Source organism: Erinaceus europaeus, chromosome 2, assembly GCF_950295315.1.
Source record: "Erinaceus europaeus chromosome 2, mEriEur2.1, whole genome shotgun sequence".
NCBI lineage: Eukaryota > Metazoa > Chordata > Mammalia > Eulipotyphla > Erinaceidae > Erinaceus > Erinaceus europaeus.
In genome coordinates, this window is record NC_080163.1 from 22025325 (window position 1) to 22052424 (window position 27100).

Genomic DNA, 27100 nt, shown 5'->3' on the forward strand with positions numbered 1-27100 from the left:
TGGCATCTTGCTATCTTCACATATTACTATAAAATTGTATTTCCTAATTCATAATAGAAGTCTGCATTTATTTTTTAATCTTGAAAGACTAAGTTATATTAACAAATCATCTTACTTGAGTTTTTGGATAATTTGGTGTGATAGGGAAAACAATTTAATTACTCTTACTGTTGAAGCTAGGACCTAGGTCCTTGAGTGGGTGAGTTTGAAATTTTGTTTCCTACAAGCAAAGTCCAGTTCTTTATACTCTGAATAGCTGCATTTTGCTCTAATAAACTGCTCATAGAAAGTGTGCAGTGGGAAAACATTTCTTATACTTTGTTATTCTCCAGTAATGGCTGCAAGGTCCATTTCACATCATTATCTTAATGTCAGTTCAATTGTCAAGAGTGTTTTGTAGTTTTCTAGTTACTGGTTAAATAGCTAAGAAGGCAAAATAATTTTTGGAATGAATGGTACCTGAGTTTCTCATGTTATATATATTTACCCAACAGTTTTATCCTAGGCTGCTCTAATTTGTCTTCCCTTAAATAATGGAATACGCATTTTGGAAATTTCTATCTGATGCCTTAATTTTAGAAGCTTAGGGGGAAGCTTTGGGAATGTTTTCAGTGTGGTGAAAAAGTGCTTCTGAAATGCTTGAATATTTGACAAATTACTATGTCTAGTTCTGCTCTTATTTATCTCAGGCATTTCTAACTTACCTATGATTTTTATCAGTGACTGAGAGATTTTCAGGCAGCAAAATGATTAAATATTATATATTCTTGTTCCTAAACTTTTTTTGGTATCTATTTCAGATCTTCTGGACGCTTTGAAGCCAGATTATGTGGCACCTCTGGTTCTTTGGCTTTGTCATGATAGTTGTGAAGAAAATGGTGGTTTGTTTGAGGTATTGTTTGCTTTCCTGTTTCCCCAAAGCAACATTTATATAGTTAAATTTAAAGATGCCTTAATTTTTTTCAATTTTCCATAGTTATAAAATCCTGTACTAGTTGACATCACTTGTACTTAAAAAATATGTTTATAATATAATTGAGGAACAAGCATTGTTTTTATTTATTTTTATTTAAGAAAGGAGACATTAACAAAACCATAGAATAAGAGGGGTACAATTCCGTACAATTCCCATAACCCAGTCTTCATATCCCATCCCCTCCCCTGATAGCCTTCCCATTCTATATCTCTCTGGTAGTATGGATCCAGGGTCCTTGTGGGTTGCAGAGGGTGGGAGGTCTGGCTTCTGTAATTCCTTCCCCGCTGAACATGGGCATTGACTGGTCAATCTATACTCCCAGTCTGCCTCTCTCTTTCCCTAGTAGGGTGGGGTTCTGAGGAAGCAGAGCTCCAGTACACACTGATGGGGTCCTCTGTCCAGGGAAGTCTGGTCAGCATCTTGTTGGCATCTGGAACCTGGTGGCTGAAAAGAGAGTTAACATACAAAGCCAAACAAATTGTTGAACAGTCATGGACTCAAAGACTGGAATAGTGTAGATGAAGTGTTGGGGGGTTTTCCCTGCATGCTCTTGTGTACTTCTGCTTTCAGGTATATATTTTTCCCCTAGTTTATGGGCACGGGTGAACCTATGCTCTATCTCAGGGGACCTGGACTATATCTAGGTTTGGGGACTTTATTGGGGAGTGGACCACCTGGAATGGAATTAGAGAATACTATGAAAGGAAAGGTCTCACCTGAGTGGAGCTGAAGGGTTGTCATTCCATACCTGAAGTCTCTGGTCATAGTATGAAGTGAAGCATGCAGAAAATTGTAGTGCCCTTTTTTTTTAAAGACAGTAACAGCAACTTCATACATCCTTTTTGTCCTTAGTTATTATTATTATTTGTCTCCAGGGTTATTGCTGGGGCTCAGTGCCAGCATTACAAATCCACTGCTCCTGAAAGCCCTTTTTCCATTTTTTTTAAAAAATAGGATAGGGTGAAGAGAAACTGAGAGGGGGAGGGAAATAGAGAAGGAGAGAAAGAGAGACACCTGCAGACCTGCTTCACTGCTGTGAAATGAACCCCCTGCAGGTAGGGAGCCAGGGGCTCAAACCAGGATCCTTGTGTGATCCTTGAGCTTCACACTATGTGTGCTTAATTTGATGCGCTAATGCATGACCCTCTTTTTCCTTAGTTCTTCATTTCTAATATTATCAAATGAAAATACAGTTGTTTTCATGTGCTTACTTAAATATACATTCTATTTGGTTTGAGAAACTGGGGAGATAGAACTGGGTTTTAGAGTTTAGAGTCCGCCAGTGCAGGTTTTGAGTTCTCACTCTGGTAACTGCAGACATACAGTACAAATTTATCTCCATGAGTTTTTTTTTTTTTTATTTGTCTTTTAGGGTGGCAGTTAGTATACTTGGTCATTTTCTTTTTTCTATGAACATATGTTTCATTGAAATAATTAAAAGTCAAATTCTGATTTTATTGTTCTTTGTTCTTCATTTTTTTATTCACTAGAACTTTCTAGAGGGACATTATTTTATTTATTTTATTTTTTTTAAAGATTTTATTTATTAATAGGAGGAGAGAGAAAGATCCAGACGTCACTCTGGTACATGTGCTGCCAGGGATTGAACTCAGGACCTTATGCTTGAGAGTACAATGCTTTATCCACTGTGCCATTTCTTGGACCACTATTTTTCTTTTTATATTGTTTAACTCACACAGTTTCTGTATACTGTCCTTATATATGCATGTAGAGTAGTAAAATCTTTTCAGAAGGCTCACATACCTGGTCAACAGAAGGACTGGATTATTTCCATTTATGTCATTTAGCATTCTATTACTCTTAATAATTGTTTACTTTAAATTAAAAACATCTACTATTTCACATAAGATGGCATGACTTTCCCCCCTCAAGACATTTTTTAAATTTGTGATTAATAGTGATTTACAAGATTATAAGATTACCACGATGCACCTACCATCAAAATTCTGTGCCCCCAACCTCCAAACAGTAACTACCATAGTTCTCACAAAGTCTTGGGGACTGTTTACTTTTTTTTTTTTTTTGTAAGCTTGTGTGTTTCAGTTTTCTAGATGCTTCATATGAGTGAAACCCTTGGGTAGTTGGGTAGTTGTCTTTTACTTCTGTACTTATTTTGCTAAACATACTCACCTCTAGTTCTAGGTGGTATAACTTTCTCCCCCTCTTTTTGGTAGGTTGGAGCAGGATGGATTGGAAAATGTAAGTCTCTCAGTTTTTGGTTTATCATACTTATTTCTGTATCTTTAGAGCTTCAAGTCCAGTTAGAGCTGGACCAAATGCCTAGTTTTTAGCTCTTGTGAATACATATTCAAACTCAAAAACATTGCTCTGCCAATAGCTACTGTGTAAAACTTTGAAGTTGCCCTGCAGATCTATGGCTCTTCCAAGAATCTGCTCAGTTTTTTTTTTTGTTTGTTTTCATGTCAGTAGTCCTTATGTAGGTCTTATTCTGTCTTATCCAGAACTGGCTATTACTGCAGACTGCATAGGATCTGATCATATTGAGGCCCATGTCTCTGGCACCCATTATGCTTGTTCATGTAATGTCAACAAAGAAGTGAGTGGGAGGAAGGGTTGTTCTGACAAAGATATAAAAGACTCCTATCCTTGATGGCCTAGTAGGGAGTTCTCCGAAATTCTTATTTAGTTCATTTCTTCCGTGGAATTTTAGATGACAGAAGGAGACAGTGAGAGTCACATGGGAGTATTTTCTGGGATAGAAATTTCAATTGATCTGTGAAAATAATTCCCTTTTAGTCTAACAGTCAGTTTGGTTGACTTTAGCCCTCTTTTACCCTGTCTCTCAGGCTTTGTGAGCTCCAAATTGAATAATTGCTTTATTGCAACTCCAGTATCTCAGTTTAAGTTTTCAGTTGGCTGTTGGTATCAACATTAATTAAATTATTTAAAAGGCTGCCACCTATGGAGGGTATTGTCAGAACATATTGCAGACTACCAGTATTTTTATTATTAATGACTAGTCTCTCTAGATACTAGTTTATTACTAAGAAAAAATTTGTATTTGATATATCCATTTAAAACAGGAAGATCAATTGTTGTGATAAAGACCATGTCTGGAACTTTAGCAAGAACAGAACTCTAGAAGCAGGCATTTCTGTCATTCCTCAAGTCAAATCTTGAATCTAGTAATCATCAGTCTGTGAACCTGGAGGTGGTGCATAAGTTGAGTGAAGGACTTGCAAACATTAGTTCCTGGATTTGATCCCCTACACCATGCTCTTATTATTTTTTCCCTCTCATGTTAATAAAAACATGAATCTTTAAAAAAAAAAAAGCCCCAATCATCAGAGTAGCCATTACGATTGAATAACATGGTTATTTAGTTCTCTGACATTTAAAAAAGAAAACAGTGTTAAAACATTCTCTTCATGGAATTCATGTGGCAGTCATGATTTTTGTGAATTTGCTTGTTCCAGTTGACTTTCTGTAGAGAGGTAGGAAGAGCAAAGGCAAATGGCTATTTCACATACTAACAGTTATTTTGACTATTATGACAAGTTCTTAGTTTTATGTCTAACAAAACTCTGTTCTATTGCTTTGACCTACTTATTTATTTATTTTACCAGAGCACTGGTCAGCTCTTGTTAATGGTGGTACTGGCATGAAAGTCTTTTTTAACCATTACGCTATCTCTCCTGCCTGTCTTGAAGTTTTTCTGCCAGTGATCTGTGGTCATGCAGTCTTCACTTTTTAGAATAAAAATTCGTCATTTTATTCTATTTTTCATAATGTCTGGCATAGTCAGAGGAGGAAATTTTTCCCTTCAGCTTCAAATACTAAAATATTGATATTATCCCAAGTGAGCTTACTTCTTTAGGAAACAAATTTATTTTAAGGCTTGTCCTAAAACTTTTTAGAATTTTTTTTTCTAAATCTCTTTCTTGAAGTTATGAATAAGTTCAAGCAATCTTTATGAGTTTTGTTTTCTGTCTTCCTCTTAAACTTAGTTTCTTTGTTTTGTTTCTATAACCAGTACGCTGGGAGCGTACCCTTGGAGCCGTTGTGAGACAGAAGAACCAGCCAATGACTCCTGAGGCAGTGAAAGCTAACTGGGGGAAGATTTGTGACTTTGACAATGCCAGCAAACCTCAGACAGTTCAAGGTAAGAGTCCCAAGTCAGTTTAGTTCTGCATCTGTATGAGAAACCAGAGATAGCAATCGTTCTCTGAGGGAACTGCCTTCTGTTGACACTTGAATCATCTATGGCATGTCCTCTGCTCTCGTAGGTAGAAGAACCTTTTAAGTTTAAGATATGTTTGTCATTGTCACTGTTAATTTTTCTTTCTTTCTTTCCTTCTTTTTTTTTTTAGTCTTATTTTCTTGTGTATGTGTGATTGGGGAATGCTGTGAAGTGTTCATCCCTTTGCTCTGAAAGCAGCGACTGTCCACCTAATGATCAGCTCCTGTCTTCCATTATTTTAGTGTATGTGCCTTAGCTGACTTGAATTTACCTCCCCAAATCTTTGTGCAAGCCTGCTGTACTTAAACTTAGCTCTTTTCCTGTGAAGTATATAGATTTTGCTTTGCTTTTGTACTTTGTCTTTGCTGCTGTTTCTCTGCTCTTATCAAATATTTCCTCTTTTCCTTTTGCACCTCTTCTAATAATAGTGCTTACTCAAACGTCACTCTTGATGTTCTAGACAACGCTCTCTCTCTTCGCTGAGCTCTTACCATTTTAGTCTCTCCACCTCCTCCCCCACCTCTGTCTACTGCCTGCATGACAAATCCACTGCTCCTAGTGCCCATTTTTTTCCTTTTTCTTTTTACTGAATAGGACAAAGAACAACTGAGGAGGCAGGGGGAGCTAGAGAGAAAAAAGACATCTGCAGCTCCTGGGGGGACCGGTGCAGGTGGGCACTGGGGACTCAGGTCCTTGTGCATTGTGGCATGTATGCTCTGCTGGATGCACCACTGCCCAGCTCCACTGTTTGCGTTTCTAACCATAACTACCTCCCAAAGCGTTTGTTTCTGAACTATAAAGTTTCTCAGTTTACTGGTTATCTGTTATGGAGGAAGAAACTGTATCTTATATTTCTTCTATTTGTTTCTAGTGTAGTGCTGAACTTTTAGAAGGGATTCAATAAACACTCATTACCTTGAATCATCTACAGTTGTTGTATGTTTCAGAAATAGGTAACCAAATAAAAGCCACATGATTTTTTTCCCGCTCTAACTCACTTTCATATCTGTACTGATGTCTCTGTAGATAGGATGTCTAAAAGATTACCTAGGAAAGATCATAAATCAGTGTCAGTTTTATAGAAAATAATTTCCTGCAATAACATATTCAAAATTTGATAGACTATGTTTGAAAATAACTGCTCTGAGTTGTTTCTTCCTTATGACACTTTTCTTCTTTATGGTACACTCACTGAAATTTTCATTGTGTTTTTTCAATTAGATGATAAGGTGATATTATTTAATTATGGTAACATTTTATGTAACTTAGTTCTGATATTTGAGATAAATTTAGTTTCAGAAATAACAGTTATAAGTGAACATGTATTAAGATTATATTAAGACCTTTACTCTGTCAGTTATATTTTATTATTTTGTAAATATTAGACTAATTTAAAGAAAATACCTAACTCATTGAATTATGTAATTATAGACAAAGATACTTCTGGTATTTGAAGTAGAGTTTAAAAAATAACTCGTGGAGGATTAGGCTGTGGCACACCTTGTAGAGTGCACACATTGCTATGCACAAGGACCTAGGTTCAAGTCTCTCCTCCCCACCTGCAGAGGAAAACTTCATGAGCATTGAAACAGTGTGGCAGGTGTCTATGTCTGCCTCTCTACCTCCCTGCCTCCAGTGTCTCTCTGTCTCTATAATTAAAATGGAAACAAGAAATGGTTTCTAGGAGCAATGGTGTTTGCATGCCATGCAGTCCCTAAGCCACAGTGGTAACCCTGGTGGTAATAACAATAATAATAATAATAATAATAATAATAATTTCCTTCACATTTAGAAAGAGGAATAGTTCACTGAGTTGGATGTCTACCTTGTCATGCATGCAGCCTGGATTCCAGTTCTAGTAATAATATATCAGGACTGTTGTGGGCCCATGGATAGCCCTGATGCTATAGTGTCTCTGCCTCTCTTTCTCTCTCCCCACCTCAGCTTACTAAAAAGACCTCCGCTTACTAAAAAGCAAACAAAAAGAACCAACACACCGGTTTCTGTAGAACTGAGACTTTTCAGACCACCCATCCCAGTCTTTTTGTTTTGCATATGCTTCTACTAAATCCCAGAAAACCTTGACTGACCTAAGCTTGCTCATCCTTAAAGAGTTAACTCTTTTTCTCTAAGTGCAGTGCTTTTCGTCTGTGCCAGAGTAACCTTCAGTTAAATAGACTCCTTTCTAATAGCATATGAATTGGGATATTACAGGAGGATACGAGGGCAAGAAACCTTTCCTCTGGTATCACTAGGAATGACAGACATCCCTGGCTGTCTCACATTGTGTAGTTTGGTTATAGTTTTGTGTTGTGAAAGGTGGCCAGCATCGCTAAGATTTCTTCAGAAGGCCACAGAGTATTCAGAATCTTATGGTATATGTGAATACTGCTTGAATTTGTTAATGTTTTAGACTCTGGAAGCATCAGTTCCAGAGTTCCACTTCGTTATGTTGGGAGTCACTGGTCATAGTGATGGGTTTCTCCAGAAGAATTCTGAGCATTTTCTGAAGGACTATTATCTGTATCTTGACATTGTTCCATCTGAGTGGAGGGGTGATAGTGGTGAGAAAAATTGTGTATCTGTGGACAGGAATTCCATTTGATAGAATTGTAAAATCTCTCAAAGACATTGCAAAATTTAAAGCAACTATACCCCCATGACCTGGGAAGACTGTGCTTGACAGTGCTTTCATTTTTTGTTGAAAACACCTAATTATCTTTTGTCTGTTTCAGTGTCTTTTACAGATTTTACTAACATCACACATTCAATTTTTGTGCCTATTTGGTTCTGCAACAGACTGAATGTTAGAGAAATATTATCTAGCCTACTATACCTTTTCTTAGTTGATTATATTTCATAACATCTTTAACAGAAGCATTACTTCTGTTTTAGAATCATTTAGTGGTATGATTGGAGTTCTACATCAAATAGATTCAAGTGGAGGTGTTTCAACAAATCACACCAGTCATGCAGTGTCAACAACTACTTCAGGATTTGTAAGTGGGGAAAAAACCTAAAGCTCATCTTCTCTTTTCTTTATTTCTAAGTTACTATCTCATTGTTAAATAGGGAAATTATGTGACCACAGAATCTTTCCATCAAATATATACTAGAATGAAGTTAAGATTAAAATATCTAATGTGACTTTTGCTTTGAATATTTCCATGTAATTGGATAAGTGTCCTTTTTTAATATTTTGGGCCTCATTAATAAGCCTATTTTAGTTAGTTTTTCTATTTGTTTTATTTTTAGAAAGGAATACTTATTTTAGTGCCTCTTCCAAGTCATATTGTTTAAGGAAAAGCTGTGATCAGCTGTATTTAGAAATGTGTTAATATAATGAAAATAAGAACCTCCTGTGTGTGTCAAGACAAGTAGATAGACTTGTGGCTATTGTTCATTTGAAGTTTGCCTAGTTATTGTATTTATACTTATCTTTTAAAAATACAGTGCTGTAGTATATAAATTGCAAGAACTAAATGATTTGAAAAGCTTGATTCTGATGTTTTGTAACTGAGGTCAGATATGATCAAATTAATAATCTAATCTTGACCCCACCTCTAAGTATGATTAATTTTTAAGCGTGCCTATGCTTTGGAGTAGGGGTTGACAAACATTTTTTTGTTGTTGTTGTTTACTTGTGGAGCTTGTACCTATGTGATCTCACTGTTCCCTTGCCATTTTTTTTTTCATTCATATAGATAAAAGGGGGTGGGGGGAGATACCCCACTGCACTGGAGTTTCCTCCGTTGCCATAGTAGCTCTCATGTGGTGCCAGGGTTTGAACCTGGGCTGCATGTGTGTTAAAGCAAGTGCTTTACCCAGTGAACTATCTCTGTATTTCAGACTTTTTTGATAAAAGATGTTATAACTTTATGGATCACATATTGTTTCTGTCACACATTCTTTTTTTTTTCTTTTTCTTTTTAAAAATGGTTCTTTAAAATTGTAAAATCAGTTAAGTGCACAGGGTGCAAAGTGCAAGGATCGACACAAAGATCCTGGTTCGAGCCCCTACTCCCCACCTGCAGGCGGGGTCGCTTCACAAGTGGTGACACAAGTTTGCAGGTGTCTATCTTTCTCTCCCCCTCTCTGTCTTCCCCATCTCTCTCTGTCCTATTCAACAACAATGACAGCAATAACAACAAGAACAATGATAAACAACAAGGGCAACAAAAGGGAAAAAATAGCTTCCAGGAGCAGTGAATTTGTAGTGCAGGCACCGAGCCCCAGTGATAACCCTGGAGAAAAAAAAAATTGTAAAATCAATCTTAAGTTAACTTCAGTCATTGTTTGCCAGTTTCTGCTTTAGAATGGAAGTAATTGAAAAATGAATATCCAAATATATGCTCTATGTCTTGACCCATTAACTAGTCATGTCATCATCCCTAAATAAAAGAAACAAGTATCTGGTTAAGAGAAGCTCCTTGGTAGGAAATTTAGATAAAATCTTGCTTTAGCTAAGACCATTGTGATATTATCCATTTTGTAAGTGTTAAGCAGTGCTTTCTTTATTTGGTTCTAGTCAGTTTTGTACAGTAGATCTTTGTAAAGCAACTTACTATTCCTGTCTAATAGATCTGTTATATTTTTATGTTTCTGAAAAGCTCATATTTGTTGAATTAGTAAGACTTTGCCATAAGAGACAGGAAAATTGAAATTGAGACATTATCTGTTAGCAAGAAGCAAATAATTAAAAAATTCTTAGCTGTAAATGAGATCCTTTTTCATATGTTATCTCCAGTTTACATTAAAAAATAAAAGGCAGATATGATAATTTGTTAAATTCACAAAAATTTTAGTCTGTTAGCATCTTTTGAAGAAATAAAAATAGGTTTACAAGCAGTTTGTTGTGAAATTTTAAAATTTTCATATTTGACAAACATATCAGTGAAAAAGTAATTTTCTTCACTTTCTCCATAGACCGCAGCTATTGGCCATAGACTTCCCCCGTTTTCTTCATCTTATACGGAAATGCAAGCTATTATGTATGCCCTTGGAGTGGGAGCATCAGTTAAAGAACCAAAGGACTTAAAATTTGTCTATGAAGGAAGTTCTGATTTCTCCTGCTTGCCTACCTTTGGAGTTATTATAGCTCAGAGCTCTATAATGGGTGGAGGATTAGTAGAGATTCCTGGACTTTCAGTCAACTTTGCAAAGGTATGCATAGTAGGAAACACTTACACTGCCTTTGTTCTGTTTCTTAAAATATGACTGACAAATGTTACAAACTTTATTTCTATGTGTGTTAATAAATTAGCTTATAGTGATTGATTTAGGTATGAAAACCTTAACATTATATTAGTATTTTTCTTTTAAAATACTTATATAATTTGATGATTTTAATGTGTTAATTTAATATTTATTGTATTTAAAATGTGTGATTATTAAATTAATATAATTTATTTACTATTTATTTATTGGTTAGAAGCTGAGAGAAATCAGTAGGGAGGGGAAGATAGAGATGGAGATAGAGACGCCTGCAACATTGCTTCCCCATTCAGGAAACTCTCCCCCAGCAGGTGGAGACCAGGGGCTTGGACCTGGGTCCTTGTGCACTGTAACATGTCTGCCCTACCAGGTATACCACTACCTGGTCCCTGGTTTTCTTTTAAGAATGCTAAAGTTGGAGAGGCAAACAGAAAGGAGTAACAATAATGTGGTACAGATGTACATCCCTAGCACAGTATCTTTCTTTGCCATCATTTCTGTCTTATAGTATGAGGAAAATGTTAACATTGGTAGTACTTTTACTTTGAACATGGTGGTATAAAGGTGCCTTTATGTCATAGTTTGTAGTTGGTGTGTATGACCTAAATTTACTAGCACTGACCAATTTGTCCACTGTTATTCTACAGATATTTATTGGCTTTTTGTATATCAGAGGCATAGTAATAAGACTGAAAATATGTTATTTAGTAGTCTCCATGAGTAAATAATCCATAATTATCAGTCTCCAAAGATTTATTAATACTGAGAAAGAGTACAAATACATTTTTTTCTGTTTCAAAAGAGCCAATAGTCTTCAAGAGGAGAACAGTTATTTTGGAATCATTGGCTTAGAAAGCAAACCAAATTGAGACAGACCATTTGGAGAAAGTAGTAATGTGAGCATGTGGACAGTGAGATGTCACTTGTGATTAGCAATATCCATAGGTGAACTGTGGCAAAAGGGCCTGCTGATGAAGTTTTGCTTACCTTCACATAGGTTCTTCATGGGGAGCAGTATTTGGAATTATATAAACCACTTCCCAGAGCTGGTGAGTTCTTGATATACTAATTCCATAAGCATAACATAATTTTATTTTATTTATGGCCATTACATTATTTTATTTTTATTTTACTTTATTTTATTTTATTTATGGTCATTAGAACTTAACTGCACCAAGATGATTTCTCCAGGAGAGAAAGGGAGAGAGAGAGAGAGAGAGAGAAAGAGAGAGTGAGAGAGAAAGAGAGAGAGAGAAAGAAGCAGACAGTGAGATTGAGGGAAGGGGTAGTTAGATATCACAGCATGGTAGCTTCTACCAGTGCAGTGAGGGTCGGACTTGAACTAGGCTCATTCCCATGCCAAAGCATACACTATCCAGGTGAGCTATCTTTCTGACCCAACATTTTTTTTTATATCAGTGATTTAATAATGATTGAGAAGATTGTGGGACAAGAGGGGTACAATTTAATTCCCACCACCAGAGTTCCATATTTCATCCGTCCACTGGAAATTTCCCTGTTCTTTATCTCTCTGGGACTATGGACCCAGGGTCATTACGGGGTGTAGGAGGTGGAAGGTTTTTCTTCTGTAATTGCTTCTCTGATGGACATGGGCATTGGCAGGTCGATCCATACCCCCAGCCTATTTCTATCTTCCTCTAGTGGGTAAGGGCTCTGGAGAGGTGTTTCAGGACACATTGGTGAGGTCATTTTCCCAGGGAAGTCTGGTTGGCATTTTGGTAGCATCTGTAACTTGGAGGCTGAAAAGCATTAAGATATAAAGCAGAACAAATTGTTTAATAATCAAGAACCTAAAGGTAAGACTATAGCAGATGAGATTTTGGGGGTCTTCATATTGGAAGAAGCTTGGAAGTCTATTTTAGGTATATTCCAAGGAGGCCCATGACTTTACTAATTTTTGTCTGAGCCCTACAGATAACATGCAGGTGGGCTAAAGGTATTGTCTGGGAAGATGCCAGAGTTGGGAATAGGACTAGAAAGGTAACTAACTTCTCACATTTCATAATTAAATTAAATGTCAGTAGAGTTCTACTAGTGTAGCCTGATGGTATCTCGTACTTGTTTTGGGAACCCTAAACTTTGTCCTTTAATAGTCTAATTTAATAAATCACTTCAAAATGTGTTCTTAACAGCTGGGCATGTTAATATTTATATATAATACATTATGATATTCATGATTTTCAGTTTTTTCTGTTATTTTATGTTGGTACAGTTTTTCATAAAGCAAACATTACTAAAATACAGAATTTCTTGTAATTACTTTTTTCCTACTTTCTCTTAGAGAAAATAAAACCAAGTCTTTAGTAGTCACTTTTACTTTTCTCAACAATATTATGTTCAATAAAGCTTCTTTTGTGCCTTTCACTATAATTTAGTATATTTATTTTGTTTCTCTACTATGATGCCAGAATATTATCTAACTACATATTATCTCTACAAGATGGCAAAAAAAAAGTTTATTATTTAACATTATGTAGTGTAGAGGCCAACAAGTAGCTCGAAATCCTGTTGTAAGTTTTTGTAAAGCTTTATTGTTTTAGGGAAACGTGAGATTCTTATTACTTCATACTGAAGAGTTTTATTTCAGTGTTGGTATTATAACATGAGTTTTCACACAGCTCTTTGTATTGAAGCAGTGTACAGTGTGTGACTTCTGTACCTACATCAAGTAGCCGCTGGATTCCTGCCAAGTACGAGGCTCAGTACTTGGATTTAGGTCATTTTCTAACCTAGCTGCATACTTATATTGCCTGGTAAGCCATTGTATCACCTATTATTTTTAGTTTCTTTGTGGTGATATGGCTCACATATGCATGATTCCACCTCTCCTGGGTGAACTAACTCTCTCTTTCTCTCTCCCTCTTGAGAGTGAGGGAGAGAAGAGACACAGACAAAGAGATGGGGGTGACACCATATCTAATGTGTTCAGGAAAACAATTTGAAATCATACTTTTTCTGTTTAACTGAAATCATGGTTGAAAATTTTATTATCTTTTCTCATGCTTGTGTTCTTTAAAACAGTTTAATCAATTATTTTGCTTTTCATTCTAGGAAAATTAAGATGTGAAGCAGTTGTTGCTGATATCCTAGATAAAGGATCTGGCTTAGTAATTCTTATGGATGGTAACTTATTTCCAGTTCTTAAAATACTGTTATTCTTACAATAAGCTTTGTATGTAGTGTCATTTTCACTATTAAAGTTGATGAGTAGGTTTTGAAAAACAAGACAAACATTCTAGAACCATATGTCTTTTTGTTTCTTTGTTTTCTGTTTCAGAGAAGGGACGGTGGGGAGGAGTACACTGGGGAAGGGGGTGGCGAGATTGGGACCTATTACAGCATTTCAGAGTGAGGACATAGAAACTGTCATAGAATATAGGGTAGAAGTATGCTTGCTGTAGTATTTTTGGTATCAAGGGATACATAGACAGTCCTTAGTTGGTAATTAGGCTACAGTGTAGATAGTTCTTTCCTTTATTATTTCCTAGATGCTCTTCTGCTACAATGTTTGTGTTAGTTCATAGTATTTCATTGTATTTTGTTTTTTTCTCTTTCTCCCACTCCTTTATTAGATTTTTATATTTATCTTTATTTATTTATCTTTATTTATTATTGGATAGAAATAGAGAAAATTTAAGAGACGAGGGACAGATAGAAAAGGTGAGACAGAGAGATAGCTGCAGCACTGCTTCGTTCACTACACATGAGTTCTCCCCTGCAGGTAGGGACCAGGGGCTTGAACCTGGGTCCTTGCACACTGTAATGTGTACGCTTAACCAGCTGCGCCACCACCTGATCCTGATTTTTAGATTTATCTAAAAAATACTTTATTTATTTTAGTGTGTGTGTGTGTGAGAGAGAGAGAGAGAGAGAGAGAGCAAGAATGAAAGTGAGAGCGAGAGAGCGAGAGAGAGAAAGAAAAAGAAAGAAAGGAAGAAAGAACAAAAGAAAATCAGAGCACCTCACAGCTTTGGCTTATGGTACTTCTGGGGATTGAATCTGGGACCTTGGAGCCTAAGACTGCATAACCTTTTACATAACCATTATGCTGTCATCCCAGGCCAATTTTTATATTTTCTTGTCATTCCAGATGTTGACCAACATTTGACAGTAATTTTCTTACTTTTCCTTTAGTTTTCTTACTGCTCTATCAAATATAGCCAAAGTTGTATAATAACTTTAACACCATGTACTGAACAGTAGCTTGATAGTGGGTCATGGTGTACTGAAATGTGCAGATAGAGTATATGTTAAATTATGTATCCGGTTTTCAGTGTAATAAGGATAAAAAACCTAATTTAATGATACAGCAGACAAGTTTCTCCCACTATATTGTAAAACCATTAGCCCCCAAATAAAGGGAAAAAAATCTTAATTTAAATACAAAATAAAATAGCTCACTATTTTTGTGATCATTGATTTTTCTTTAGTACGCAGTTCAAAGTCATTTTTATAGTTTTCTACTATTGCTATAGTTTATATTGAAAGTCCTACTATACAGTCATAAAAATGGGAAGATTATTTGCTTACATATTCCCTAAGTTGCTTACTCATGCCATTCATTGAATTGTTAATTAACTTAGTAGATATTTATTAGAGGCCTAATTAGGCACCATTTTGATTGTTCGGAATATTAAGTTGAGTATATTTCTGAAGCTTAGATTTTTCCTGTTCAGTTTGTCTTTTATAGTTCACCCTCCATTTGAGTGCCTTGAAAGAATGATTAAAGTTTTCTTCAACAGTGTGATTACCTGTGCTTTATGGTAAGGTTGATTGACATGTTAAAATGCAGAGAGTTGAAATATGAAAGGGCGTTGGGAAAGTTGAAGAAGATAGGAGAAACACTGATGTTTCATCATCAGTGAAGGGTTTGAGGATTCTCTTCTCTCTGCTTTCCAGAGAATGGTAATGAATGAATTAAAATAAGTGCTCCATAATCTAAACCTGGTCATTTTAAAACTATAAAGGTGCTTAGTAGTTGCATTTGTTTTTGAAACATTTAAAGGAATTGTTGATTACATATTGGTAAGTAGTTACATCTTTTAACAATAAGTTTCAATATTTTTCTTTCATTCTCTTTTCAGTCTATACTTATTCTGAGAAAGAGCTCATATGCTACAATCAATTCTCTCTATTCCTTATTGGCTCTGGAGGCTTTGGTGGAAAACGAACATCAGACAAAGCCAAGGTAGAGTATAACTTTAATAGCAAAATACATATATGTTCAAAGAGTTTTACCTATATTCTGAACTTACCGTATAAGCACATATGTGTCATTTCTTAAGAGTGTCAGCAGTCAATATACTTCTTAGAGCCATAGTGCATTCCTCAAATTTGAAGTGTCGTTTATGTATTTTAGAATATTGCTTTTACTGCCCTTGGGCCACATTTCCATTCAGTTAGAGAGACAGAATTAAAGACATAGCAACATCATTCACCAGTGTCATGGTTCTAACCTGGGAGTCATGTATAGCAATGTGTACCCAGTGAGCAGTCTTTCTACCCATGACATATTTTATGTATAAAAACATCTGCTGTGGTAAATGTAATACACCTGAGATAGTTATTGGATTATTTTCCCTTTCTTATACAATCTACATCAACAAGAAGTCTTTAAGAAAACTTAAGATGTAAAAATGATCCTTTTTTTATATAAGACAAATCTAATTACTTAGTAGTTTTCAAATTCTATCTCAACTAATTTTTTTGTGAAAATATTTAAACTTGATTTTATATTAATTCACCCTCTCCTTTGCCTTTAAGTTTATCTAAAGTAATAAGATTATATTGTAACATATATTCTTCTGTAGTTAATAAAATATTACTTAAAGCAATATTGAGATATGACTTCTGGAATGATAGTGTGAGGAATTCCTTGAACCCTCTACCTAGTGAAGCAGTGAAAACTGGTAAAAATTATAAAAACTATATGTAACATCTCTGGAAATTTTCAGGGGGGCATATAGCAAATGAAATACTTATTCAAGAGAATCTGTACTTGTCATTAAGCAGCAAGAATCTATGGCACTGGAGCCAAAAGTATAATTTCTTCTTCCATTAAATCAACATGACAGTCCATCCCAGGCATGTGCAGTGAAGAACATGGCTAAACAAGTAAACACACTAAGAACAACAAGCCCTGGAGGAGCAGAGGACACCACTGTCAGGAGTTGGAGCACTATATTATCTAATGCATCCTCTGACTAGGAAGAAAATTAAGACATAGGAGAGTGACCCATAGATAGGTAGCAGAAATTGCCTTTGAAAGGTCTTTCAGAAGAAGCTTAAAAGAAATAATCATTCTTGAAGAAAAAGTAAGAAAGCCAGTAGATAGAAACGAAAAGAAAAAGTGTTACGTAGCTGACAGTACCCTTACTGAAATGAATTTTCTAAAGGAATTCATTAGTCGATTTGAACTGGGAGAAGAAAGAAGAAAACTTGATCATTTGATTAACTTACTTCCCCACTTCCCTACTTATGCTTGTAGGAACAGAAAGCAAGGTAAAGAAAAGAGAATGAAAGGTCAGAGAAATGCAGGCAACTACACCAGAGTTCATGTGATGGGAGAGCTTGAAAGAGGAGGGAAAAAAGTAGTAAAAAAAATTGCAGGGGGCGGGGCAGGCGGTAGCACAGTGGGTTAAGTGCACATGGCACAAAGTGCTAGGACTGAACTAAGGATCCCGGTTCTAGCATCCGGCTCCCCACCTGCAGGGAGGTCGCTTCACAGTCCAGGCAGTGAAGCAGGTCTGCAGGTGTCTGTCTTTCTTTCCCCCTCTGTCTTTCCCTCCTTTCTTGATTTCTCTCTGTCCTATCCAACAACAACAATAGCAATGACAACAACAATAATAACGGTAACTACAAGGGCAACAAAGTGCAAAAAATAGTCTCCAGGAGCAGTGGATTCGTAGTGCAGGCACCAAGCCCCAGCTATAACCCTGGAGGCAAAAAAAAAAATTGTAGAAATAATTGGCTTTGATAAAACCATCTTCATGTCCAAGCAGCTCAGTGAATTCTGAATTTGATATAAATGTAGAGAGATCCATATCCTTGGCACACTGCATTTAAAGGTTAAATCAATCTTAGATGTGACTTATTTATGCAATTCTTATAGTTATCATTTACCTTGGAGAAAGAGTCTTTTTTTTTTTCCTCCTTTGTGATCTAGAGAATGGATCTGGTTATATAATTCCGCCCATTAAATAGTCATTTCACAGGAATCATACTGTGGATAAAGGTTGGTAGTTAAAGTTTTAAATGACATCATCTTCTGAACATAAAATATTTTTAAAGGGGCTGGGTGGTGGTGCTCCTGGTTGAGTTCATGTATTACAATGCGTAGGGACCCGGGTTCAAACCCCCGGTTCCCACCTGCAGGAGGAAAGCTTTACGAGTGGTGAAGCAGGGCTGCAGGTGTCTCTCTGTCTCTCTCCCTTCCCTCTTGATTTCTGGCTGTTTCTATCCAATAAAGATAATAATAAATAAAAAAATTAAAAAATATTTTTAAAAGGTTTCTATCCAACTTTTTGATTTTAGAAACCTCTTTGTTCATTTAAATAGTGCCTTGGATAAAGAGAATAGCCTCTTTGCTAATATTTAATTGACATGTGCTATTTCTGACTCCAGGTAACTGTAGCCATACCTAATCGACCTCCTGATGCTGTGCTTACAGACACCACGTCACTTAATCAGGTAAAATGGTGCTTCTGAATTGTGATCAAAGCCACCTGACTTGTAATTTATGATTCTGATACCCTGTTATTTTGTGAGTCCAAAAGTTGTGCCGTGTCTATATTTTTGTGGTTGAATTCATTTTTTCCTACAATTTTAATTATTAAATATTCAGTTAATAGATATTAAAAGAAAATGTCAACTGACTTTCTGTCAGTTCAAAAAATCAGCATGCCAGGGGCCAGGTGGTGGTGCACCTGGCTAAGCACACACGTTATAGTGCACAAGGACCTGGGTTCAAGCCCCTGGTCCCCACCTGCAGGGGGAAGCTTCATGAGTGGTGTAGCAGGGCTGCAGGTGTCTCAGTCTCTTTCCCCTCTCTATCTCCCTCTCCCCTCTCAATTTCTCTCTATCTCTATCCAATAAAAAATAAAAATATTGAAAACAATCAGCAGGCCTTATAAGCAGTGGTACTAGCCTTAAGGAGACTGCCTAACTTAGTTGTGAAGAATTAAACTTTGTTTTTTAAATATGTTAATTTAGCGGTGGGTAGATAGTACAGTTGTTGTGCCTTTAAAGAGACTCTCATGTCTGAGGCTCCAGAGTCCCAAGTTTAATCTCCCATAACACCATAATCTAGTGATGAGCAGTATTCTGGTGTGAAACAAACGAACAAACAAAAAATTCAAACTTAGAACCTCACATTTACAAATCTTACATACTACTACTGAGCCACATAAGAATTTCATTTTAGAGAGCAGGATAAAAAGCATGAACATACAAATTTAAGTCATCCTTCCTTTTGGAGGCTATGTGTGGAGGATTTGTGTTATATTGCTTAGAAATAGATTGATAGGAGTTGGGTGGTGGTGCGTTGGGTTAAGTGCACATAGTACAAAGCTGAAGCCCCAGGTTTCCTACCTGCAGGGGGCTAGCTTCACAAGCAGTGAATGAAGCAGGTCTGCAGGTGTCTATCTTTCTCAGTCTCTGTCTTCCCTTCCTCTCTCAACTTCTTTCTTTCTCTTTTTTTCTTTTTTCCTTCCTTCCTTCCTTCCTTCCTTCCTTCCTTCCTTCCTTCCTTCCTTCCTTTCTTCCTTCTCCTTCTCCTTCTCCTTCTCCTTCTCCTTCTCCTTCTCCTTCTCCTCCTCCTCCTTCTTCTGCTTCTTCTTTGGAGTAGACACATTTCTTTTATTGAGGTAGCATTTATGTATAACACCATGTAGGTTTCAGATGTATGTTTTCTCACCACAGCAACCAGTTATATCACATCACACCCCATATCAAGTGTCCAAGTTACCATCTACCAACAACCAGCTAGTGACTAGAGTAAAGGAAAAGAATGTTTGCAAGAATCATCTCTTTAATTTGTGCAGTTGATTTGCCTGATGTACAAGCTGTTTGTGAGCTCCAGAGAGAAGTCTCTAGTAACATAAATTCTGTTCTTTTGTCCCAGAACCTTGTTTTATATTATTTTGGTAGAATCAGGTTTTGCAAAATTTTTATGTATAAAATGGAAATATTGACAAGATCATAGGATAAGAGGGGTACAATTCCACACAATTCCCACCACCAGAGTTCTGCATCTCATCCCTCCATTGGAAGCTTTCCTATTCTATATCCCTCTGGGAGTATGGACCCAGGGTCATTATGGGGTTCAGAAGGTGGAAGGCCTGTCTTCTGTAATAGCTTCTTTGCTTAATATGGGCATTGGCAGGTCAATCCATACTCCCAGCCTGTCTTTCTCTTTCCCTAGTGGGTGGGACTCTGGGGGGGGGGCTCCAGGACACACTGGTGGGGTGGTGTGTCCAGGGAAGTCAGGTTGGCATTATGATAGCATCTGGAACTTGGTGGCTGAAAAGAGTTAACATATAAAGCCAAACAAATTGTTGACTAATCATGAACCTAAAGACAAGAACATTGCAGATGAAGATTTGGGGTATCTGTTTTGGAAAAAGGTAGTAGGTCTATTTTAGGTATATTCCAAGGGGCCCATCCATGACTTTACTAGTTTTTGCCTGAGTCTGACATCTGATGTGCAGGTGGATCCAAGTTGTTGTCTGGGGAGATGGTGTCATAGTTGGAAAAAGCACTAGAAAGCTGGACCAGGGAAGAGAGTAGCTCCCAAATATGGGATAAGTATGTAAATATTGTTAACTGTAACCCCCATCGATTTGATCTGATCAAATCCTCTTTCAAGTTCAAATCAGATCAGTTCCTCTCTCCATTTCTATCTGTCCTATACAATAAAATGGAAAAAAAGAAATAGATTGATGTATTTCACAGGAAAAATGAAGTATCTTAGAAGTGGTATATGTTGTATGTTTGGCATAAATAATTCACCTTCTTTTTATTTATTCCTTTTGTTGCCCTTGTGTTATTGTTGTGGTTATTATTGTTGTTGTTATTGATATCATTGTTGTTGGATAGGACAAAGAGAAATGGAGAGAGGAGGAGAAGACAGAGGGGGAAAGAAAGATAGACACCTGCAGACCTGCTTCACTGCTTGTGAAGTGACTCCCCTGCAGGTGGGGGGCTAGGGGCTTGACCTGGGATCCTTAATGCCAGTCCTTGCGCTTTGCACCACCTGCGCTTAACCCACTGCTCTACCGCCCGATTCCCAATAATTCACTTTCTTACGGAGAAGATAAAATGCCCTATCATTTAATAAATTCTGTGAACATACAGAGATTAAAGAAACAAAAAGTTTCAGTCAAGAATTGAGAAACCAGCTATGTTTTTGAGAGGCTTAAAGATTCTTAGACTAGTCATGAACATACAGAACAGAATCTGGAGCTATGTTGTGAGTGAGCATCTAAGAACAAGCAAGTTATTTATAAAGTTCACTCATTTTACGACTGATTTTGATGAGGTTTATGTAAGAACCTCTACAGGATTTGTGTCTACTGCTAAATAGAAATGTAGTTTTATGAGCCAGGAAACCTTAAAGTTGGCATATTAGCTATATTTTTTTTTACTACATAAGTGGATGCTAAAAAGAACTATACTTTCCACCATTAAACGTTTTTCCCTTTCCTTACTGTTTCCTATCAATTTATTAAGAAGTTATCCTTATTTATGTTTAACTAAAGCTGCATAGAATAATTAATTTTATTAGGGCACTAAAGAATAGAAAATGCTTCATGGTTCAGAAACTCTAGCAAAGTTCCTTTATTATTTTAGTGTTTTTGAAATAATGAAATGTACCCACTGTAGATAATAAATAAAAGCTGAATAATTCTGAAAGCTTGAATTTATGTACATGGAAAGTGGAGAGTTCTTTTTAACTGTTTTTCAGATGAATGGAAATTCCTCTTAGCTAGCTTTTAGCAGATTATTTTGCTGTTACAGAGAACAGTTTGAAAGTTAACAAATAAGTCTTTTGTGTAAATTGTGAACAAATCTATATCATTTGATACAGGTTCTTGACAATAATAATGTTTTATAAACAAACAAACTAAAATAAGGGGTCAGGCGGTGGTGCACCTGGTTAAGTGCTCACATCACAGTGGACAAGGACCTGGGTCCCTGGTCCCCACCTACAGAGGGGAAGCTTCACGAGTGGTGAAGCAGGTCTGCAGTTGTTGCTCTCTCTTCTTCTTCTCCTTCTCCTTCTCCTCTTCTCCTTCTCCTTCTCCTTCTCCTTCTCCTTCTCCTTCTCCTTCTCCTTCTCCTTCTCCTTCTCCTTCTTCTTCTCCTTCCCCATCTCCTCCTCATCCTCCTTCTTCTAATTTCTCTCTGTCTCTACATAATAATAAGTAAAGATTTAAAAGAAATTCTTAAAAAAACCTAAAAATAAACTTATAAAAATCTTATTAAAAAGCAGGCGAAAATTTCCTAGGAGTTTTAGAAAATGTTATTATATAAATAAAATTTGTTTGAAAAGAATAATCGATAATTAAAACAAAAATAATTTAAAATGTTAGATTTGCTGACATGGCTATTTTCTATACGAAATTTAATAATCTTGGTAAATTTAATGCAGCAGTTGACTAGATAAAAGGATTTAATCTTAAGACACAGATAAAGGGATCACATTAGTTTACTAACAGTTACTTAATGTAATGTACTTGTGAATTTTTCTTTCAACACTGAGAAGTATTCTGTAGTTGAAACAGTGCCCAACTTAAATATTGAGAAGCTTGTTGACTTTATCCACATTGGTATTCACAGATTTCTTAACCCTACTTTGTCTAAGAAGTGATGTGAAAAATTGAGTTAAGCGGACATTTTATCTTTTTTTTCCCTCAGTCATTTTATTGGGGGGAAGTAATGATGTACAGGATAGTTGTTGACATGTGGGTACATCCTACCCAAGTCTCACTTTATCATAAAGGAAGGGAAAGCAGAAATTTTATGTTAGTATCAAGCTATCCGTCTATTTTCTTGCAGGTTGAACCGAAGTTCAGTAATTTATCACACCAGGAGAATGAAAGCTTGTGAGAAGTCTTTGATGGTTTTATGTCTAGTGTGTGTTGTAGGCTTCAATTTAATACACCCTCCTAAGAAAGTTGGCATACATTTTGTTCAATTGGAAGAGGTTATATTTACCTTCACTGTGTTTTAATGGGAGTCAGTTGATGGATTCCTTTTTAATATTTCTTCACAAGTAGTGGCAATGGGGTTATACTTTGTACCGACTAGCTCCCCTTCCTATTACTTAAATTTTCACTCCCCTTAATTTCAGTCACAGATGTTAACAGAAAGCATTATGATTTGTAGTTATTTAATTAGAAATGGTTATTTGGGGGCCATTGGGATAGCTCATTGGCTGGAGTACATGCCTTACCACATGTGTGACCCAGGCTCGAGTTGTGGCCCCATGTAGGAGGTGTCATCCATAGAGGGAGCTCTAGTACTGCAATATCTCTCTCACTGTCTCTATATTTAACTTAAAAATGCAACCCTGGAACTTGTGCATATATAGGCTTCAGTTCTGCAGAGGGGTAGTGTGCATTTGTAAGTCCTTACAGTGCATTACAATGCATTTTTAAGTCCTTTTAATGAAATGATGGTTGACAAAATGATTTTTGTCACCCCTTTCTTTCAGCTTTCCCTCCTCCATTTTCCCACTTTCCGTTTTACTTTTTATCCCTGGGGCTCTGTGCCTGCACAGAATCTGTTTCTCCCAACAGTCATTTCCCCCCTTTTAAAAAAAATTTATCTGTGTGATAGGGCAAAGAAACATTGAAAGTGGAGGGAGAGCTAGAGAGGGAAAAAGAAAGAAAGACACTTGAAGTATTGCTTCACTGCTCGTGAATCTACTCCCTGCAGGTGGGGACCAGGAACTTGAGCCCTGATCCTTGCACATGGTAACATGTGTGCTTAACTGGTTTTTCCACTGACTGGCCCTCTATCCTTAATTCTTAAGTTTTACCTCCAAGTAAGATCATCTGGTATTTATTCATCTTTGTCCTTTTGCCTTGTTTTGCTTAACATGATTCCTTCAAGTTCCACCCAAGATATGGCAAAGGAAAAGATGGATTTTTCATTTCTTACAACTGAAATACATCTGAAAGCCTTTTATTTATATTTATTTATTTATTTATAAAAAGGAAACATTGACAAAACCATAGGATAAGAGGGGTACAACTTCACACAATTCCCACCACCAGAACTCCGTATCCCATTCTCTCCCTTGATAGTTTTCCTATTCTAACCCTCTGGGAATATTGGCCCAAGGTTACTGTGGGATGCAGAAGGTGGAAGGTCTGGCTTCTGTAATTGCTTCCCCACTGAACATGGGTGTTGACAGGTTGATCCATACTCCCAGCCTGTCTCTCTCTTTCCCTAGTAGGGTGGGGCTCTGGGGAAGTGGAGCTCCAAGACACATTGATGGGATTGTCTGTCCAGGGAAGTCTGGTTGGTTGCAGTCTGGCATCTGGAACCTGGTGGCTGAAAAGAGAGTTAACATACAAGGCCAAACAAATTGTTGATCAATCATGAACTTAAAGGCTGGAATACTGCAGATGAAGAGTTGGGCCATACTCCATTTTGTAGATAGCTAGTAGGCATATTTTAGTTATATTCTAAAGGGCCTGTGGCTATACTAGTTTTTTTTTTTTTCCTTGAGCCTGAAATCTGATATATGGGTGGATCCAAGTTATTGTCTGGGGAGATGATGTCATGGCTGGAAAAGGAACAGAAAACTGGGTCAGGGAAGAGAGTAACTCCTTAACATGGGGAAGAGGTATAAATGTTGTTGACTGTAAACTTCATCTATTTGATTTGGTCTGGGGCCCATATTCAGCTTAGGAGCCTATGTGATCACTGCATCCCTGTAGATCTGAGCTCACATTCTGTGGTCATGAGTAGGAACATTCTGTTCTATTCTTTGGTGTCTGGATTGCTTTAAATTGTACTGATATATACATAGGCTTACATAGATCTTTTTGCCTGGGTGTTTACATGTTCTCTGGACAGACTCCTTGGAGACAAATAGTTGGATCATAGGGTAGGTTCATTTCTGATGTTCTGAGGACCTTCCAGACAAAAGAAACATTTAAAAAATCAGAGGCTTGGGAGTTGCATGGTAGTGCAGCGGGTTAGGTGCACATGGCGCAAAGCGCAAGGACCGGCATAAGGATCCCAGTTCAAGCCCCCTTTGTCTTCCCCTCCTCTCTCCATTTCTCTCTGTCCTATCCAACAACGATAACAACAACATCAATAACAGCAACAATAATAACTAGAACAAGGGCAACAAAAGGGAATAAATAAACATTAAAAAGAAAATCAGGCTCAATAAGAACACTAAGATGCATCTCTTAAATAACCAGATATATCTCCTGTTTTTCATTTTATTTGCTGTAAAGATCACTGATTATTATTTATTTTCTAAATTCTCTCTATAGGCTGCTTTGTACCGCCTCAGTGGAGACTGGAATCCCTTACACATTGATCCTAATTTTGCTAGTTTAGCAGGTGAGTTGCTAATAATACATACCTATGAAAACATTAATTCAGTTATGTAAGTTATGTTATGGTTGAAGTTATTGCTACTTACCACTAGAAGTTTGAGTAACATTTGAAAAATTGCCCTTCCTAATTGCTTTTATGTAAAGGACATGGAAAGGAAGGAATGCAGTGTTCAGAAAGTGGCATACTTGAAATTTAGATTATGGTAGCAGGAAACTCCTGCTAGTGCAGTGACAGGACCCTGAGGGTAGTGTCTGAGCTATCATTGAAGTACAGAGCATTGCAGGATAACAAAGAACTGAAGGGTTAGGAAGGAATCATCTACATACATGAGTAGTGAAGTACCGAGGATGATACCATGATTAAAGTTAGAGCTAGACAAAATAATCCTTTGTGTTCCCAGATCTCCCACACTCCTTTATTTTATTTTTTTTTCTTTGTTTACTTCTTACTTTTCTCCTAGGAAGTATAGTTAATAAAATATTTAACTTGCTTCTTAAGATAGATGAGATAATTTATGTCAGTGCAGATATTTTTTTTAAGAACATTTTATTTATCTTTTAGTGAGAGAGAGAGAGATGCAAAGGGAAAGAGAGACACCAGAGCACAGTTCTAGTTTATGATGGTGCTAGGGGTTGGATCTAGGACCTCTGAGCCTTAGGAGGGAATGTCTTTTGCAGGAAAGTCTATTATGCTGTATCTCCAACCACAGGTACTTTTTAATTTTTTATAAGCAATTTAGTATTTATTTACAAAATTACAAGATAATGGGTATAATTATACACCATTCCCATCACCAGAGTTCTGTATCCCTATTCCATTGGAAGCTACAGCAGTTTTTCAAAGACTGAAGATATGGGTTATCTATCTGTCTATATTTGTGGGGCCAGCCACTCTGGGTCCCTGGCTGTTGGGGAGACAGAGGTCAGAGTGGTCCGTTGGGGGGTTGGGGTAGCTCTGCATGCTGAGGGCAAAGTGCGCAGAGAGACAGGGCAGTCAGCTCTGGGAAAGCCTCAGTGGGACAATTCATTTATTGAAAGAAAAAGCAGGTAAATATATCCATAACTAGGGGGGAAGGTTGAGGTAACCATTAACCCAAACATAGAGCAACACAATGCATAGTCACTTTTTGACCAACAGACTGTTTGATCACAAGTAAAAGGTTACCATACAAGGTTTGGTTACAAGCTTTACAATGTACATTTTTCTGGAGGTAAATTGCAGGCACTTTAGGGCAGCTGTGGGGTGCGGGGGGAGGGAGGCAGCTGAGTAATCAGGATGTTTGCTGGCAGTTTTTAGGTCACTTTTTGACCAACAGACTGATTACAAGTAAAAGGTTACCATATAAGGTTTGGCCACAAGCTTTAAAATGTACATTTTTCTGGAGGTAAATTGCAGGCACTTTAGGGCAGCAGGGAGGGAAAGGGAGGCAGTTGAGTAATCAGGATGTCTGCTGGAGTTTTTATATTAACCACATATAGTAATCCATGGCTTTTGTTTTAAGGGGAGAGGAGAGACATGTGCAAAAAGGTAGCCCCATTCCAGAGAATCCATCTATCATTAGTTTAGGAGGTCAGGGGAACCTGCCCTTGGACCTCATGGAAACAATGGCCTGGACTTTCTGGGACAGTGGGCCCCACTCTCCAACATATATTTGTATATATTTGCCCATTTTTGCCATGGTCCCATCTTCTCTTCCTTTCCAAGTTACACCTGCACCTATTTCTACTTCTAAATGTCCCTCCCTTTTTCCTCTTCTCTCTCTGGGTCCTGATGGAGTTGGAGTTCAGACCCTCTGGTCATCTTCCCCCTATCATTTCTCCTGCTGGGAGTATGGACCCAAATTATTTTTGGGGTTCAAGAATGTGGTTGTTCTGGTTTCTATAATTGCTTCTCTGGTGATGTGGGCATTGGCAGGTCAATTCATACCCCCAGACTGTTCCAGATACTTTTTGTAAAATAATTTTTTATTAAAAAAAATAATTGTATTTATTATTGGATAGAAACAGAAAAATTGAGAGGGGGGAGGAGATAGAGAGACACCTGCAGCCCTGCTTCACCACTTGTGAAGCTTTCCCCATGCAGAT

General features: G+C 37.1%; 1 protein-coding gene across 1 annotated transcript in view; it reads left to right on the top strand.

The window, feature by feature from the left end:
• HSD17B4 (hydroxysteroid 17-beta dehydrogenase 4) overlaps positions 1 to 27100 on the top strand; it is a 90425-nt gene that overhangs the window by 37030 nt on the left and 26295 nt on the right. The window contains exons 9-18 of the mRNA XM_007536884.3: positions 801 to 892; positions 3172 to 3196; positions 4992 to 5120; positions 8094 to 8197; positions 10125 to 10361; positions 11410 to 11461; positions 13485 to 13556; positions 15518 to 15621; positions 18057 to 18122; positions 24950 to 25019. Coding sequence (XP_007536946.1) covers positions 801 to 892; positions 3172 to 3196; positions 4992 to 5120; positions 8094 to 8197; positions 10125 to 10361; positions 11410 to 11461; positions 13485 to 13556; positions 15518 to 15621; positions 18057 to 18122; positions 24950 to 25019 — 951 coding nt within the window. The remainder of the gene's footprint in view (positions 1 to 800; positions 893 to 3171; positions 3197 to 4991; positions 5121 to 8093; positions 8198 to 10124; positions 10362 to 11409; positions 11462 to 13484; positions 13557 to 15517; positions 15622 to 18056; positions 18123 to 24949; positions 25020 to 27100) is intronic.